Raw genomic sequence first — 13931 nt, 5'->3', positions numbered from 1 at the left:
GATCAGGAAGGCCTTCCAAATCCTCTCCTGTACGTCTGCACCTCCGAGCACTCTAGCTGCTCCTTCTGGAGAACATAGGCTGTCTCTGTTTCCAGTCCTGTGCTGGCACATGGCCCTGGAGTTACAGAGGACAGTTCTGCCTACCCAGTGAGAACAACCCAGCTCCTAGTGCTGCTGAGTTCCTGGAAGGAGGAGCATCTGATTGGCCCAACTTGGGTGTGCACCTCCCTCCCACTCCAGTCTGTCTCTGTGAACATGGAAGCAGAGTGCCTTAGAAAGTGGACCCAAAGAAGTATCCTCCAACTGGAGAGAAGAGCCATAGTTCTTTCATCTTTATTCCTATTATCTCAAATTTGGCTTGGGTAGAGAGCTAGATGAATTGAAAGGAGTCCCTGGAGCTGTTGGTACTCCATGTACAGAGGCATGAAGTGGTGCCAGGAAAAACTGCCATGTGTTTTTTCCCCAGCCTCCCACAGTGGGCTGTGAAACTGGTTTTTAGACCCTAAAGTCAACACCCTAAACTAAAATGCTAGGGTATTTTGAGGTTGGCGTCACCGGGCTTAGCTGGATTTTGAACCAGGTGGAGGCAGCCAGCGCAGCTGGTGGGGGCGGGGCCAGAGGCACTCCCTGCGGGCAACCTACTCTCCAGCTGGGCCTTCCAGACAGTGCTCTGTGAGGCAGCTTCTTTGGCCCTCCCCAGAATCCAGAATGAGTATTGGCCAAGAGGGGCTGTCCTGATCCAGTAGTTTTAAATCCCTGAGCATGCAGAAAAATAAGTGCATCAGGGAAAGCCAGGCTGACAGTACTGTTCCTGGTAAGTGAGATGCATCAGTCATAATTAAGGAGGCTTTTTGGAAACTGACCTTTTAACTTCAAATGGGTCTGTTGGTTAGAGATAGAGTTTCTGTGGCTGCCTCAGGATTGGTTGTACCGCATTGCTGGAGTGAGGGAGACAGTTAAATTCTGTGACAATGACAGACTTGGCAATGGAGTCATGGGCACAGGAGGCTCTGCCTCCTCCTTTGGGTATGTATGGTGAATGGGACAGCATGGGAAGGGCCATTTCTGGGGAGCCCTTTGGGTATTCTTTTTTTGATACAGTCCGAGACTTCCAAAGAACAGAATTTTTTTTTTTTTTTTGAGATGAAGTCTCGCTCTGTCGCCCATGCTGGAGTGCAGTGGCACCATCTCGGCTCACTGCAAGCTCTGCCTCCCGGGTTCATGCCATTCTCCTGCCTCAGCCTCCCGAGTAGCTGGGACTACAGGTGCCCGCCACCACACCCAGCTAATTTTTGTATTTTTAGTAGAGATGGGGTTTCACTGTGTTAGCCAGGATGGTCTTGATCTCCTGACCTCATGATCCATCCGCCTCGGCCTCTCAAAGTGCTGGGATTACAGGCGTGAGCCACCGCGCCTGGCCTAGAATTTTTTTTTTAATTTTTAAGTTTCATGAGTTAACAGAAATTATAATCTACTTAAATTTTTGCCCTTTCCTCTCTGTGATATGTTTTCACTGAAGGGAATCTGGTGATCATGCTTTTCATGGGATTTTTCGATTTGGGCACACGTGTGCTGACATTTTTGGCAGCGGACATCATGAAAGAAGCTTGGGTCTGGGGGTGAACCCTGGGGGTGAACTCCCCAGTCTGGCCTGGGTCTGGCTCCCAATGGGCTCTTCTTCCCTTGAACCACAGTCGTCTCACCTACTGGCAGCAGCGCTAGACAGAGCTAGGCTAGACAGGCTCGGCATTAGTTGTCTCTGATCTGAGGAAACCTGTAGTTAGCCTTTACTTCATGTCACACATCAATTTCTCCTTTCCTTTCTGCTCAATTTGCTGCCGGTTCCCAACTCCACCAGTAGAAGCTCTCAGGGCAGAGGTGCTCCCGCACAGAGGGCAGGCACCCTGTGCTGACAAGGCTCCACCTTCCACTCCCTGCAGCTGAACAGCCCCAGCAATTGATTTCCTTGCCATTAGGGAAATGCCTGCTTCTTAGGATGCACCACAGTGCATAGGTGTTATTTCTCTGTCTCTTCTCCAAGGAAATACATGCTAAATTAAGTTTTGTGTTTTTGTTCACGCTCAGCAGCACCACTGAAAGCCAGGGTTTCACCAGCTGTGTCGTGGCAGCAGTTGCGAAAGGAGAGGAACAGAATAGGTTTAGCCAGTGCAATTTGCATGTGCAAGTAGGAGAGCATTGGTCTCAGGGAGAGGACGTGGGCCACTTTGGATTTTCAGATACCACGGCAGCTCTTGAGAAATGCTTCCTAACAGGCCTTCTATTCTCCCAGGCATGGGCTGATGCCTTTCGAAGCAGTCCTGATCTCACTGGTGTTGTGCACATATATGAGGAGCTGAAGAGGAAAGGGGTTGAATTTCCCATGGCAGACTTGGACGCTCTGTCTCCCATACACACACCACAGCGGGTAAGCTTCCAGCTGGCACTTTCTAGAAAGACCTACTGCAGAACGGGTGAGCCAAGCTGCTGCAGCCACCCTTCTGCTGCTGCCTTTGAATTATTCAGCTTGTCATCATGCTTTCTTAAAGCTCGGGGGCATTCCTTTTTAATAACAAGGGGCATGCAGGAGTGAGACAGCTGGTTGACTGGTGATTAAGTGGCAGCAGTGTCTGTGGAAGAATATATTAGAGGGATCAGTTCAGGGTTTTCATGGAAATGGCTACTTGGGCGGGGCCATCCTGTGAGGGTCATTAGCACCTGCTTTTCAGAGGCCGCTAGAATCTGGTGTGGGAATCCTGTTGTCCCTTGGAGCACCATAGCACCTCAGGGCTTGATGTCACTCTTGGGTCAAAAAGTAGCTTTCTGTTTTTTCAATTATACCAAGTCAAATGGATCTAAAATTTATTTTGAGCTGTGAACATTCAGCATCAATCCAGAATTGATTCTGGATTCAATCCTTGATTCCATCAGCCTTGGGATCAAAGCCCTGGGAAGGTCCCTTTAGGGGCATCCCACCAAAGCTTTTGCAGTGCCAACAGTAACTCGAGCACCGTGGAGGGGGCAGCTTGGCACTTCAGGGTTAAAAGCATGTAGGTCATGCCTCATGGTTTCTCAAGGAAGCTAATCCCTCTACTGACTGGGAATCAGCTCCACTCCTAGCGCCTAGGGGAGAGCCAGGAAAGCACCAGGGTCTGGGAGTGGCACCTCATCCCAGTACACTTCACCTTGCCTGTCCCCACTGCCCATCTCTGAGAAGGACAGCACACCTGTGCACGTCTCTCATAGGAACACAACTTAATCTTAATGTGCAAGAGGTCATCTGAGATGCCCAAAGGGCAAGCATGAGGGATTGCCCTTTCTTTTTTTTTGAGTTGGAGTCTTGCTGTGTTGCCCAGGCTGGAGTGCAGTGGTGCGATCTTGGCTCACTGCACGCTCTGCCTCCGGGGTTCACGCCATTCTCCTGCCTCAGCCTCCCGAGTAGCTGGGACTACAGGTGCCCACCACCACGCCCGGCTAATTTTTTGTATTTAGTAGAGACAGGGTTTCATCGTGTTAGCCAGGATGGTCTCTATCTCCTGACCTTATGATCCGCCCGCCTCGGCCTCCCAAAGTGCTGAGATTACAGGCGTGAGCCACCACACCTGGCCCAAGGGATTGCCCTTTCTAGAGCCTGTTTTCATCACGATCCCTCCAGACCATGCGCTATGCTTTGTGAAATCAACATAACCTGTTTCATTCTTCTAATAATGACAGAGAGCAGTGTTGTTGTTCCTATAATTACAAAAAACATTTGGTAAATTGCATAATTACTATTTATATTAGTCTACTTGTAAAGACCAAAAAACTAATTCTTATGGTATAAAGTAAAGATCTGTGATTAGCAAAACTTAATAACTGCCCTCCCTCCACTTGGATCCCGAGGTGGTCTTAATAATAGGAACCATGACCAAAGGGCTCACAGAGCACTCTCAGTGCTGCCTTTTGGAGTTGCTTTCATTGTCTGCCACACATTCCTTGAGAGGTAAGTAGAGGGAGGAGCCATTGGCAGCCCCACTTCCCAGATGGAGAACCTGGGCTCAGTGGGGTTCTGTGAGCCTCACCCAGGCAGCAGTGGAGCAGGGCCTTGAGCCTTCCGTGGGCAGCCTTGGAGAAGTGCCGCATGGGGTGGGGTAGTTACCAGGTCCAGCTATGCAGGCAGCCCAGGTAAACAGAGGACTTTGTTGTTGCCATGCCAGAGTGTCCCTGAAGTGGATCCAGCCGCGACCATGCCCAGGTCCCAATCACAGCAGAGGACAAGTGCTGGTTCCTATTCCTCGCCGCCTCCTGCTCCCTACTCCGCACCGCAGGCCCCAGCTCTGAGTGTGACTGGCCCCATCACAGCCAATTCAGAACAGGTACTTGCATACTTCGGGGCCATAGGCAAGCCAGCTGACTATCCTTATTCATCTTTCTGGGAGACACTTACAAAGGCCCCCCAAGCCAGGTATTGTGCTGGGTGTTAGGGACACAGAGATGGAAGGGCTCAATCCCCAGGGGAGACAGATGCTGAGGAAGTCATGATGGAGTGTGGTCAGGCTGTGGTGGGGAGCAGAACCAAGGGCTCAGAGTTGTGAGCCCAGAGTTGAGTGGTGCCTGGGAGGCACCCGGGACCTGGCATGCAGAGGGTCCTGACATAGGAGTCAGACTTTGTCAGGTGAGACCGCATGCTCAGCAATAACATTGCAATGCAGAGGTGCAGAGGCTGCTCTCTTGGAGCAGCAGGTGGCTTGATTGGAGAGAAGGCACATATGTAGGGCCCAAATCTGGGAGGAAACCATGGCAGAACATGAAGCCAAAAGCATAGATGTGCAGCTGAGTTGTGACGGGCTTGTCTGTCATGCAGAGGCTTAGATCTATCCTATAAAAAAAGTCAGCCATCAGAGGCCTCTGACCTGATCAGGGAGGCCCTCCTGAAGCACAAGAAGCCTGCTTTTATCCCAAACACTCCCCACCTTCCTGGGTTACTTCCTGATAAACTAATGCAGTTTTAACCCCACACTGGATTTTTTAGATGAATTGGGGAGTGCTCTTTAGAAGAATCCATAGAACTTCAATTAGTTACAATTTGAGAATTGGTCAGACTTGGGGGAAAAAAAAAAACTCTCCAATGTTTATATTTACCAAATCTTTATTTACTATTTGCGACAATGTCATGACTGTGGAACCTCACTGAAGCAGAGGGGTCAAGCAATGTGTGTGTAGGGATGGCAGTGTTGTGTTGTGTTCCTCACACTTCCCTGCTAGCTCTGAGCAGGGAGTATGGTGAGAGCAGGAGGAGTGAACTTGAAGACCCCAGGGCCTGGGTGTGAGCCTCCAGCTCTGCTGCTCACTGTAGGCTTCAGTCAGGACATTTAACCCCAGTCTCCCATCAGTAGAACAAGCGATTTGTTACCCCACCAGGCAGCTGTGGGCTTGACAGGCAGATGGAAGAGGTCCTCATTGTGGCTACCCAAGTGCTGTGGGAAAGAAGGTCTCTGGCTTTTGGCCCTGTTTCTTTGGGCAGAACTGTGCCCTTCCTGCTCTGAGGGAAGGCAGAAAATATTTGAAGTTGGACAGTTACTGAGCCCCTTCACCAACTCACAGTGTGGGAGGTGCTCGGGAAGGCCCTCCTAGTAGCCAGAAGATGCTGGGTCTGGAGGGTCTGGGCATAGGTAGCACAGGAGCCCTGAGGCCTGTTGCCCCTGGGGGAGCAGAATGCAAGCAGAGATAGGCAGGTCAGCACCCAGCCTGGCCAAGAGGACCCAGGGCTTCAGAGTCTACCGGGTGGCTACCCATAGCCCTCCTGGGCCTTCCTAGCCAGAAACCTCTTCTCTCTACCAAGACTTTGAAGAAAACCCCTGGATCATCCACCAGGCAGAGCCAGAGGCTAACAAGAGCCTCTTGGGACCCAGACCATCTCCCTGGTAGACCATTGATTGAGGTCTCCTGTCCCTGTCTCTGTGCTGAGGGTATAAAGCTCAACCCAGCTGAGTTCCTGCCCTAAGAAGCTAAAGGCCTGCTGAGAGAGCCCACCCACACAGGAGAGGCTGCTACAGCTGCAATAGTGGAAGATGGCACAGCGAATGGGAACCCGAGGAGGCAGGAGTGGTTGCTTCTACCTCAGGATGGGGTGGGGAGAGTCAGAAAAGGCTTCACTGAGGAGAGGAGTTGTCACTTAAGCTGGGTCACAGTGCAGGAAGAATGACATTACAGTTCCTCTCTCTGGACCTTTGAGCAGGAACAAGGGCCGTATGTGTGTAGTAGAGAGCATACCTGCATGCCAGGCGCCACATGGGAAACACAGCAGCCTGGTGAGGTTAGTGCCACCTTTCTGTAGGTGAGGAAATGAAGGCTCAGAGAGGCTCAGGTCTGGCTCTGGATGTTGCTGCTGAGTCTTCCAGGGCTCCCTCCAGTGTCCTGTGCAGTTTTTGACCTCTGTCCAGCGTTATTTGGTCTCTTGTCACTGAGTGATGGGACCAGTAGGCACTTCTATGCAGATTCTTCTATGATACTTCACCGTGGACAAGGAAGGTTCCTGTGGTTTCTGCAGATGCTTCGAGGGGGTTGAGGGAGTGAAGGGGCAGATCTGAGGTACAGGACTGAGGGCAAGGGGAGAAAGTGTATGACGTCTCTGTTGCTGGAGAGGAGCCTCGGGCCTTGGCCTGGGTTCAGGCTTTGAGATCGCTAATGGGCAACTTGGGTATTTTTCAAGGGGCTGTGTTACCCTGTAGGGAGCTGGGTGGGGAGGTGTCTCCCCTGTTGTCTTCCCCTGTTCTCTCATTCTTGCCACAGCAGAAAAGTGCTGTTGACACTGCCCAGCCTCTCAGAGGATCCTAGTGTTTAGATGTAAAACTCCTAGGAGCAGAGTCTATAACTCAGAGCTTTGTAGAATAGGATCTCAGCCCTGAAGGGATCTCAGAGCTCCTGCCCTCCTGCACTTGGATTTTAAAGAGCAGGAATGGAAGCCCTGAGAGGTTCAGCTTCTACTCAAGTTCCCATAGTGGGAGAGCCGAGACGGAGAGCCAGCTTGGTGCACTCCTGACACAGAGCCCTTCACTACGTGGTACTGCTTTCGTGTCACAGTCAGAGAGGCACAATAGACTGTTGGTGGCAGGGCCCATTCAGCTCTCTCAGAGCTGACAGGCAGGCCAGAGGGAGATGAGAAGGTAGCCTCTGCAGTGTGCACTCAGAAAGGCGACCCAGATCTCCCAGTGGGAAGGATTGTCACTAGCCTAGGAGCAAGCTGATTCTGATATTGCAAGTGCAGGCTGACTGACCTTTTCTTCCTGCTTTCCTTCCTCGTGGCCCCCACCAGATTGCCAGGCTGCGGAGTGAACTGGACGTCGTTCGAGGAAACACAAAAGTCATGTCTGAGATGTTAACAGAAATGGTCCCTGGACAGGAGGATTCATCTGATCTGGAGTTGCTGCAGGTGAGTCATCTTTCAGAAGCACTTGGCCTGTGGTGGCAGCTCTACCACCGTACACTGTTGGAGGATCCCACCCAGGGACACAGCGTCAAGGCGGGACAGGTCCAGTGGCCCTGTTGTTGATAGTCCATGTGAGCGCACACGCAGCCTCATGTTGCCTATGGACAGGCAGAGGCCAGTACCACTGTCTCTCTTTTTTATTTTCCTTAATAACATTTTTTTCCTGATTATAAAATGCCAGTTGTAGAATACATGCTCACAGAAAGAAAAAGAAAGCACAGAAAAGAAAATAATAACTTTCTTTGACCCAAGCATCCGTAAATAACCACTGTAGGTGCTTTGATGTATTTTCTTTCTGACTTTTTTGTAGGTTTATTTTAAACGTAGTTGAGCTTGTACTATTTCTGTATTTTGGTGCCTCAACATCACATTTTGCAGGAGGGCCTTTTCAACCTTGACTGTGCACAGGAGCCCTTCCAGTGGCACCTCACCCCCAAGGTGTCCTGAGACTGAGATGAAGTGTGATGCTCCTGTGCTTTTCCCTAACACTGAGGATTCCCAGGCATATTGTGGTTTGCCATTGCAAACTGGCCTTCCCGCCTCTGGACAGCCCATGGATCTGGGGGCATGGCAGAAAGGGGTCCAGGAGTGGGCGGCCTGCAGTCTACCCCTGAAACCAGGGTCAAGGCCCCCACCTCAGGCCTGTTTCCCAGGGCAGCCAGGTCCAGAGCCAGTGCCCAGATCTCCACCACACCCAGCCTCAGATGACCCTGGCATTTGCAGAAAATGTCAGTGGCACTGCCCTTAGAAGCAGTGACCTTCTGGAGGGTGGAAAAAGGATGCTGTGAACTACAAGGCCCCACACACTTTTCAACGGGAGGCAAGATGCTTGAGTGAACAGGTCAGGAGCCAGACTGATTTGGCAACCTGGCATGAGTTTCTCATGATACATCTGCTGCTGCTGCTGATACTGCCATTTGTGTCTGGCCCTCCATTGTCAGTCTTGGTCCCCAAGTGCTACACCTTCTACCCTGCTGCTGGCACATGCTTGCCGCCTGTGAAGGCCCTGTCCTGGTCCCAAGTTGCTGCTTATTGTGCCCCCTTCCTACTCCAAAGCCATCAGCTCTTATGGGGGTGAGGGTGGGTGGAGACCTGTTCCAGGCCCAACACAAAGCACAGTCCTAGGGGCACAGAGGTGCATGAGCTGTGGTTCCTGCTCTGGAGGAGCTTGCAGCTTTTTGCAGGAAATAGACCGGGAAACAACTTGTCTCCTTGTAACTACACCAGCCTGCTCTTGAAGCTAAGACAAGTACCCTTGGCCCAGCCCCAGTGGGGAGTCCTGAGTGGCCTCTCCCTAGTTCCCAGACCTCACTCCTGACACACCTGCATCAGCCCAGGCTTGCCTCAGCTCAGCAGATCCAGCTGAATATGTGCCACATTCCAGGGGACCTGGCTTCCCTTGAATGCATTGTCATTGGCCTCCATTCCCAGCCTGCAGGAACGTTCGGCCAGGCGTTACCCAGATGCACAGGATTCTGAGGTCAGTCCAGAAACTGAGAAGGCCTCTTGAGGCAGCTTTGTGCTGTGTCAGCGTCGGAATTCCTGCTGACAGGGGGGATTTGCTCTGGATAGAGCCGTGCTCCTGGCAGCAGGGGGTGTGTTGAACAAAGCCAAGATGCTTCCAGACAGCCAGAGCAGACCCAGACAGCAGGAATACTTCGTGTTTTGTGGAGAAAGGGGGTTTGGGTTTTTTTTCTTTTTTTTTAAACAAGCCCATCAGCCAAGACAAACAGAACCTAATCTCCTGGCGTCAGCTCACAGTTTTCAAAAATAGGTTGCTTCCCATGACGTTTTCCTTCCCTCTGTTTTGTTCCAACTCCAAGCCTCCCAGCCCTCACTGCTATCTTATAAATCAAACAGAAAAAGAATGACTCTGGATGCCAGTGGGAGGCTGTCCTTCCAGCAACAAGAGATTCAGGAGCTGGGCAGCACTGTGGACAGCCGTGAACAGACACAGCCCTCCTGGCTGGTTGGCTGCACGCCTCTGCCATCGCTGATATCTTCCCTCCCCTTCTTCCCCTGGCAGTCAGAAGCCAGCAGGCAGGGTCTCCCAAGGGTCAGAGCCACACTGAACCGCCAACCTTCCATGTGGAGAAATACCACTGTCTGCTTGGAAAGTGCTGGAATCAGAATGTGTCCCCAGGACTCTCCATCAAGCTGGAGGGCAGCCAGAGTGCTCGGGGCAGAGAAGTGCAGAGCTGAGAGTGCTGGCTAGGCCATGGAAACAAACAACTCAGATGTTCCCACCAACAGAAGCTGCTCCCAGTTCAAGTATAAATTGCTGGGGTAGGAGGTGGGGGGAATAGGAAGAGAGATAATTGGTGGTGTCAGCCCTAGGATGATCATAACTGTGGGCAGGTTATGTCCCAGTTGCCTCCTGCACATCGCAAAGCACTTTTGGGTGTAGCTTCCCACAGTGAAGCAAGAGCAGCAAGGAAACTTGGCAGTGTGAGCTATTTGCCTGCAGACTCATGGGTATGTGGCTGATATTTGAGGAGAGGCTGAGGCCACTCTAGCACCCTGTGCTGTCAGCGTAGCTGGAGCGCCTGAGGAGAAGGAAGGCAGGGTGCCCAGAGTGAACACAGCAACTCCTCCTCTTGAGCTATGTGTCAAATCCTCCACTCTCTGAGTTGGGAGAGACCTTCCAGGAGGTTGGTTCAGTTCTACACCTGTGTTCAGATTTCTTCCACAGCATCTTATCTGTTGGGTCTTTCTGCGTGTCCCCAGTGACAGGCTGTTCACGGCAGCCCTCTTGCTTTCAAATGGACATCTTGGTTAGACTTCGGGCAGCAGCACAGCAGGCATACAAATTACGTAGGCCTATGAATTAATGCCTTCCCATCCTTGCCCTCCCACTGATGAGCTGGGCGATGCTAGGTAAGTCACCAGCCGTCTCCAGGCCCCCTTCTCCTCTCTAGACTGGAGTGATCACTTGCACCTTGGCAGTGCCTGGCGCAGGGCTGGGCTTAGGCAAGGCCTCACAAATCCTAGCTTTCGTGACTATTGTTAGAAAGCCTTTTCACACATTGATCTAAGGTGTGGCTCCCCATAACTTTGATCCTGGTCTGTCTTCTTAGACACTAGAACAAGACTAATTCCTCTTTCATGTGGGTAGATCCTTAAATATTTGAAGATTGCCGTAAGCCCCACCCACTGCCCAGTCTCCACATGGAACAAATGTGGCAGTTGGCAGCCCACCACGGGGAGGGATAGGCAGTTCTTCACAAGAGGCAGACATTATAAAATGGAGAGCTTCCATCAGCTGAAAACCCTGCTGCATCACTTCTCATCTGGTGGTTAAGCCTATCTTTGTCATCCTGTTCAAGGACCCTTAGGTCTGGGCCCGAAATTCAGGACACTGCATCTGTCCCTGCTAAAGTGCATACCCTTACCTGCAGAAAGCCTGAGTTCGGCTTTCTGGGATCTTTATTTATTTATTTATTTTTATTTTTATTTTTTGAGACGGAGTCTCGCTCTGTCGCCCAGGCTGGAGTGCAGTGGCACAATCTCGGCTCACTACAAGCTCCACCTCCCAGGTTCACGCCATTCTCCTGCCTCAGCCTCTCCCAGTAGCTGGGACTACAGGCGCCCGCCACCACGCCCGGCTAATTTTTTGTGTTTTTAGTAGAGACGGGGTTTCACCGTGGTCTCGATCTCCTGACCTCGTGATCCGCCCGCCTCGGCCTCCCAAAGTGCTGGGATTACAAGCGTGAGCCACCGCGCCCGGCCTCTGGGATCTTTAAAGATTGCGATTCTGTTATCCAGTGCCCTCTGTCTCTCCCAGTTTAGCATTTTGAGCTTTGTCTTCAATGAATAACTTTTAAGTAATACAATAATGCCAAAAATATATGTTCTTCTGTGGCCATTCATCAGCATCAGATAATAACAGAGGCCTCCTCGTTTCTCCAAGTAGCAGATGGTGTATCTCCTCTTGCTTCTTGCGTCTCATTTCAACAAAGACAGAATGGCCAAGGCCATTTTCTCTAGAGAAATCTAGTTTATTCTACAGGTTTAGCTTCATTATTCCCCTTTCTCATCAACAAAGACTTTTTTCTCCCTCCCATCTTTGCAGCAACAGAAAACAGATCTTCAGGACCTTATTCTGTGTTCCTTCAAACTTGTGGAGGGCTCAGAGGAAATCCATAAAGATGATTAAAAGACTGTTGTGTGAGGTAGGGATGAGAATGTCCCTTGAAGAAAAGATAAAGGCATTGGGATTAATTAGATAGAAAAAAGAGGATATTTACCAAGGTGTTCTAATAGATGGAGGGCTTTTGTACAAGTGACCAGCTGTTCTTTCCTCTGTTGAGGACCAGAAATAGAAGGCCAAAGCTGAAGTCGTCAACGTTTAGGAAATTCCTGTCCTGGCTGTTGCACAGTGGAAAGGGTGACCTGAGCAAGCAGTAGGCTCTCGGGTGTCTTAGGCCCAAAGAGAATCACACTTTGAGTGATTTGGAGGTGGAGGAAGCAGAGGAAAGTCTCCCAAGTGAGCCTGCTGAGGGTCTGGCTGTGATGACACCACAGAGGACATGCAGGTGGCCAGCTGGCACTGTGGTAGCAAAAGTCTTTAACATCTGGCCTTCCTCTCACCTTCTCACCTTCTGCCTTCTGTCCTTTTTTTTTTCTTTTTTTTTTTTTTTGAGAAGGAATATCGCTTTGTCACCCAGGCTGGAGTGCAATGCCATGATCTCGGCTTACTGCAACCTCTGCCTCCCGGGTTCAAGCGATTCTCCCGCTTCAGCCTCCCGAGTTGCTGGGATTACAGCCACCTGCCATCATGCCTGGCTAATTTTTGTATTTTTAGTAGAGATGGGTTTTCACCATGTTGGCCAGGCTGGTCTTGAACTCCTGACCTCAAGTGATCCACCAGCCTCGGCCTCCCAAAGTGCTGAGATTATAGGTGTGAGCCACCACGCGTGGCCTTTTCTTCCTTTTTGAGATAGGTGTAAAAGACTGAAGCCAGGAGATGGTAAAGCTTTCTCTGTGCAGAGGCCCCTGGAAATCCCTGATGTGGAAGCCCCAGGTCATAGTCTCTGGGCCTGTCTTTAGCGTAGCTCTTTGGAAAGCCATCAGGATGCTTCTCCAGGATTGGAGCATAGAGGCCCTGCCTGTGGAGTTGGGAGCTGTCTAACCCACCACCCCAGTGGGAAGGCTGTGGGGAAGAGGCAGCAAACACAAGGCCAGAGCAGATGTTCCTGGTGCTGACTGTTGATGAGATCACTTCATTCTGTGCCCTTGGGGCTCATTCTTCCTCCAAGCTGAGGTCACAATGTTAGAGCCTCAGAAATCATCTAACACTTTCCAAACTTTTTTTTAAACTAATGGAGGCCAGGCACAGTGACTCACACCTGTAATCCCAGCACTTTGGGAGGCTGAGGCAGGTGGATCACTTGAGGTCAGGAGTTTGAGACCAGCCTGGCCAACATGGTGAAACCCCATCTATACTAAAAATACAAAAATTAGCTGGGCATGGTGGCGGGTGCCTGTAATCCTAGCTACTTGGGAGGCTAAGGCAGGAGAATTGCTTGAACCCGGGAGGCGGAGGTTGCAGTGAGCTGAGATCATACCACTGCACTCCAGCCTGGGTGACAGAGCAAGACTCCATCTCAACAAATTAAATAAATAAATAAATAAGTAATGGCTGGGCACGGTGGCTCACGCCTGTAATCCTAGCACTTTGGGAGGCTGAGGCGGGCAGATCATGAGGTCAGGATATCGAGACCATCCTGACTAACACGGTAAAACCCTGTCTCTATTAAAATACAAAAAATTAGCCAGGTGTGGTGGCAGGCGCCTGTAGTCCCAGCTACCTGGGGCACTGAGGCAGGAGAATGGCATGAACCCGGGAGGGGGAGCTTGCAGTGAGCCGAGATTGCGCCACTTGCACTCCAGGCTGGGCGACAGAGCAAGACTCCATCTCAAAAAATAAATAAGTAAGTAAATAAATAAATAAAGTATGGAAACTTTTCCTCCACAAATAAAATTTTACAGTGAATGGCAATGTTTAAAATCGAGAAAAGCAGAGCAGCCCCAGCTGCCCTGGCCCCGTGCCATGGAGGCTGCTGCAGCATGTCAGTGGCCTTCTGCAGAACTTCCTCATGAATGCAGCCCCCTTATTTTACACAGGGAGAAGCAGGCCTGGAGAGGACTGGAGACTTGGAGAGTGTATCCAGTCACAGGCTACTTGCTGCCTGCAGCTTGGTCCCCAGCACCCAGCTGGGGCTAGGGCTCTGTTGAGGAGACTGACATCAACCCCTGCTCCCTTCCATCAGGCCGCTGGTGCTGGGAGTATTTGTAGCCATGTTTCTGAGACACTTCCTGCAGTCTACTGAGGAATCTGGTTTGGTTATCCTCTAAATCCAGTGAACCACCCTTGAGGCCTACTCTTCGTTTTGGGGCTTCTGCTGTGTGGAGTGCAGATGGGGGCTGGTCACTCCTTGCTGGAGGTTTTTCTAGAGGGGCTCTG

At 51.0% G+C, this 13931-nt stretch overlaps 1 protein-coding gene across 6 annotated transcripts in view; it reads left to right on the top strand.

Annotated features, from left to right (window-relative positions):
• The window catches only part of TOM1L2 (target of myb1 like 2 membrane trafficking protein), a 129198-nt gene that overhangs the window by 85317 nt on the left and 29950 nt on the right, over positions 1 to 13931 (top strand). For 3 of the 6 annotated variants that reach the window (XM_032177429.2, XM_032177432.2, XM_032177430.2), the window contains exons 5-7: positions 2291 to 2425; positions 4194 to 4352; positions 7292 to 7408. In XM_032177429.2, coding sequence (XP_032033320.1) covers positions 2291 to 2425; positions 4194 to 4352; positions 7292 to 7408 — 411 coding nt within the window. The remainder of the gene's footprint in view (positions 1 to 2290; positions 2426 to 4193; positions 4353 to 7291; positions 7409 to 13931) is intronic. The other 3 variants (XM_032177437.2, XM_032177436.2, XM_032177434.2) reach the window with 2 other exon arrangements.

This window comes from Hylobates moloch, unplaced genomic scaffold, assembly GCF_009828535.3.
Source record: "Hylobates moloch isolate HMO894 unplaced genomic scaffold, HMol_V3 SCAFFOLD_15, whole genome shotgun sequence".
Taxonomy (NCBI): domain Eukaryota; kingdom Metazoa; phylum Chordata; class Mammalia; order Primates; family Hylobatidae; genus Hylobates; species Hylobates moloch.
This window is presented reverse-complemented; position numbering and strand designations above follow the sequence as displayed.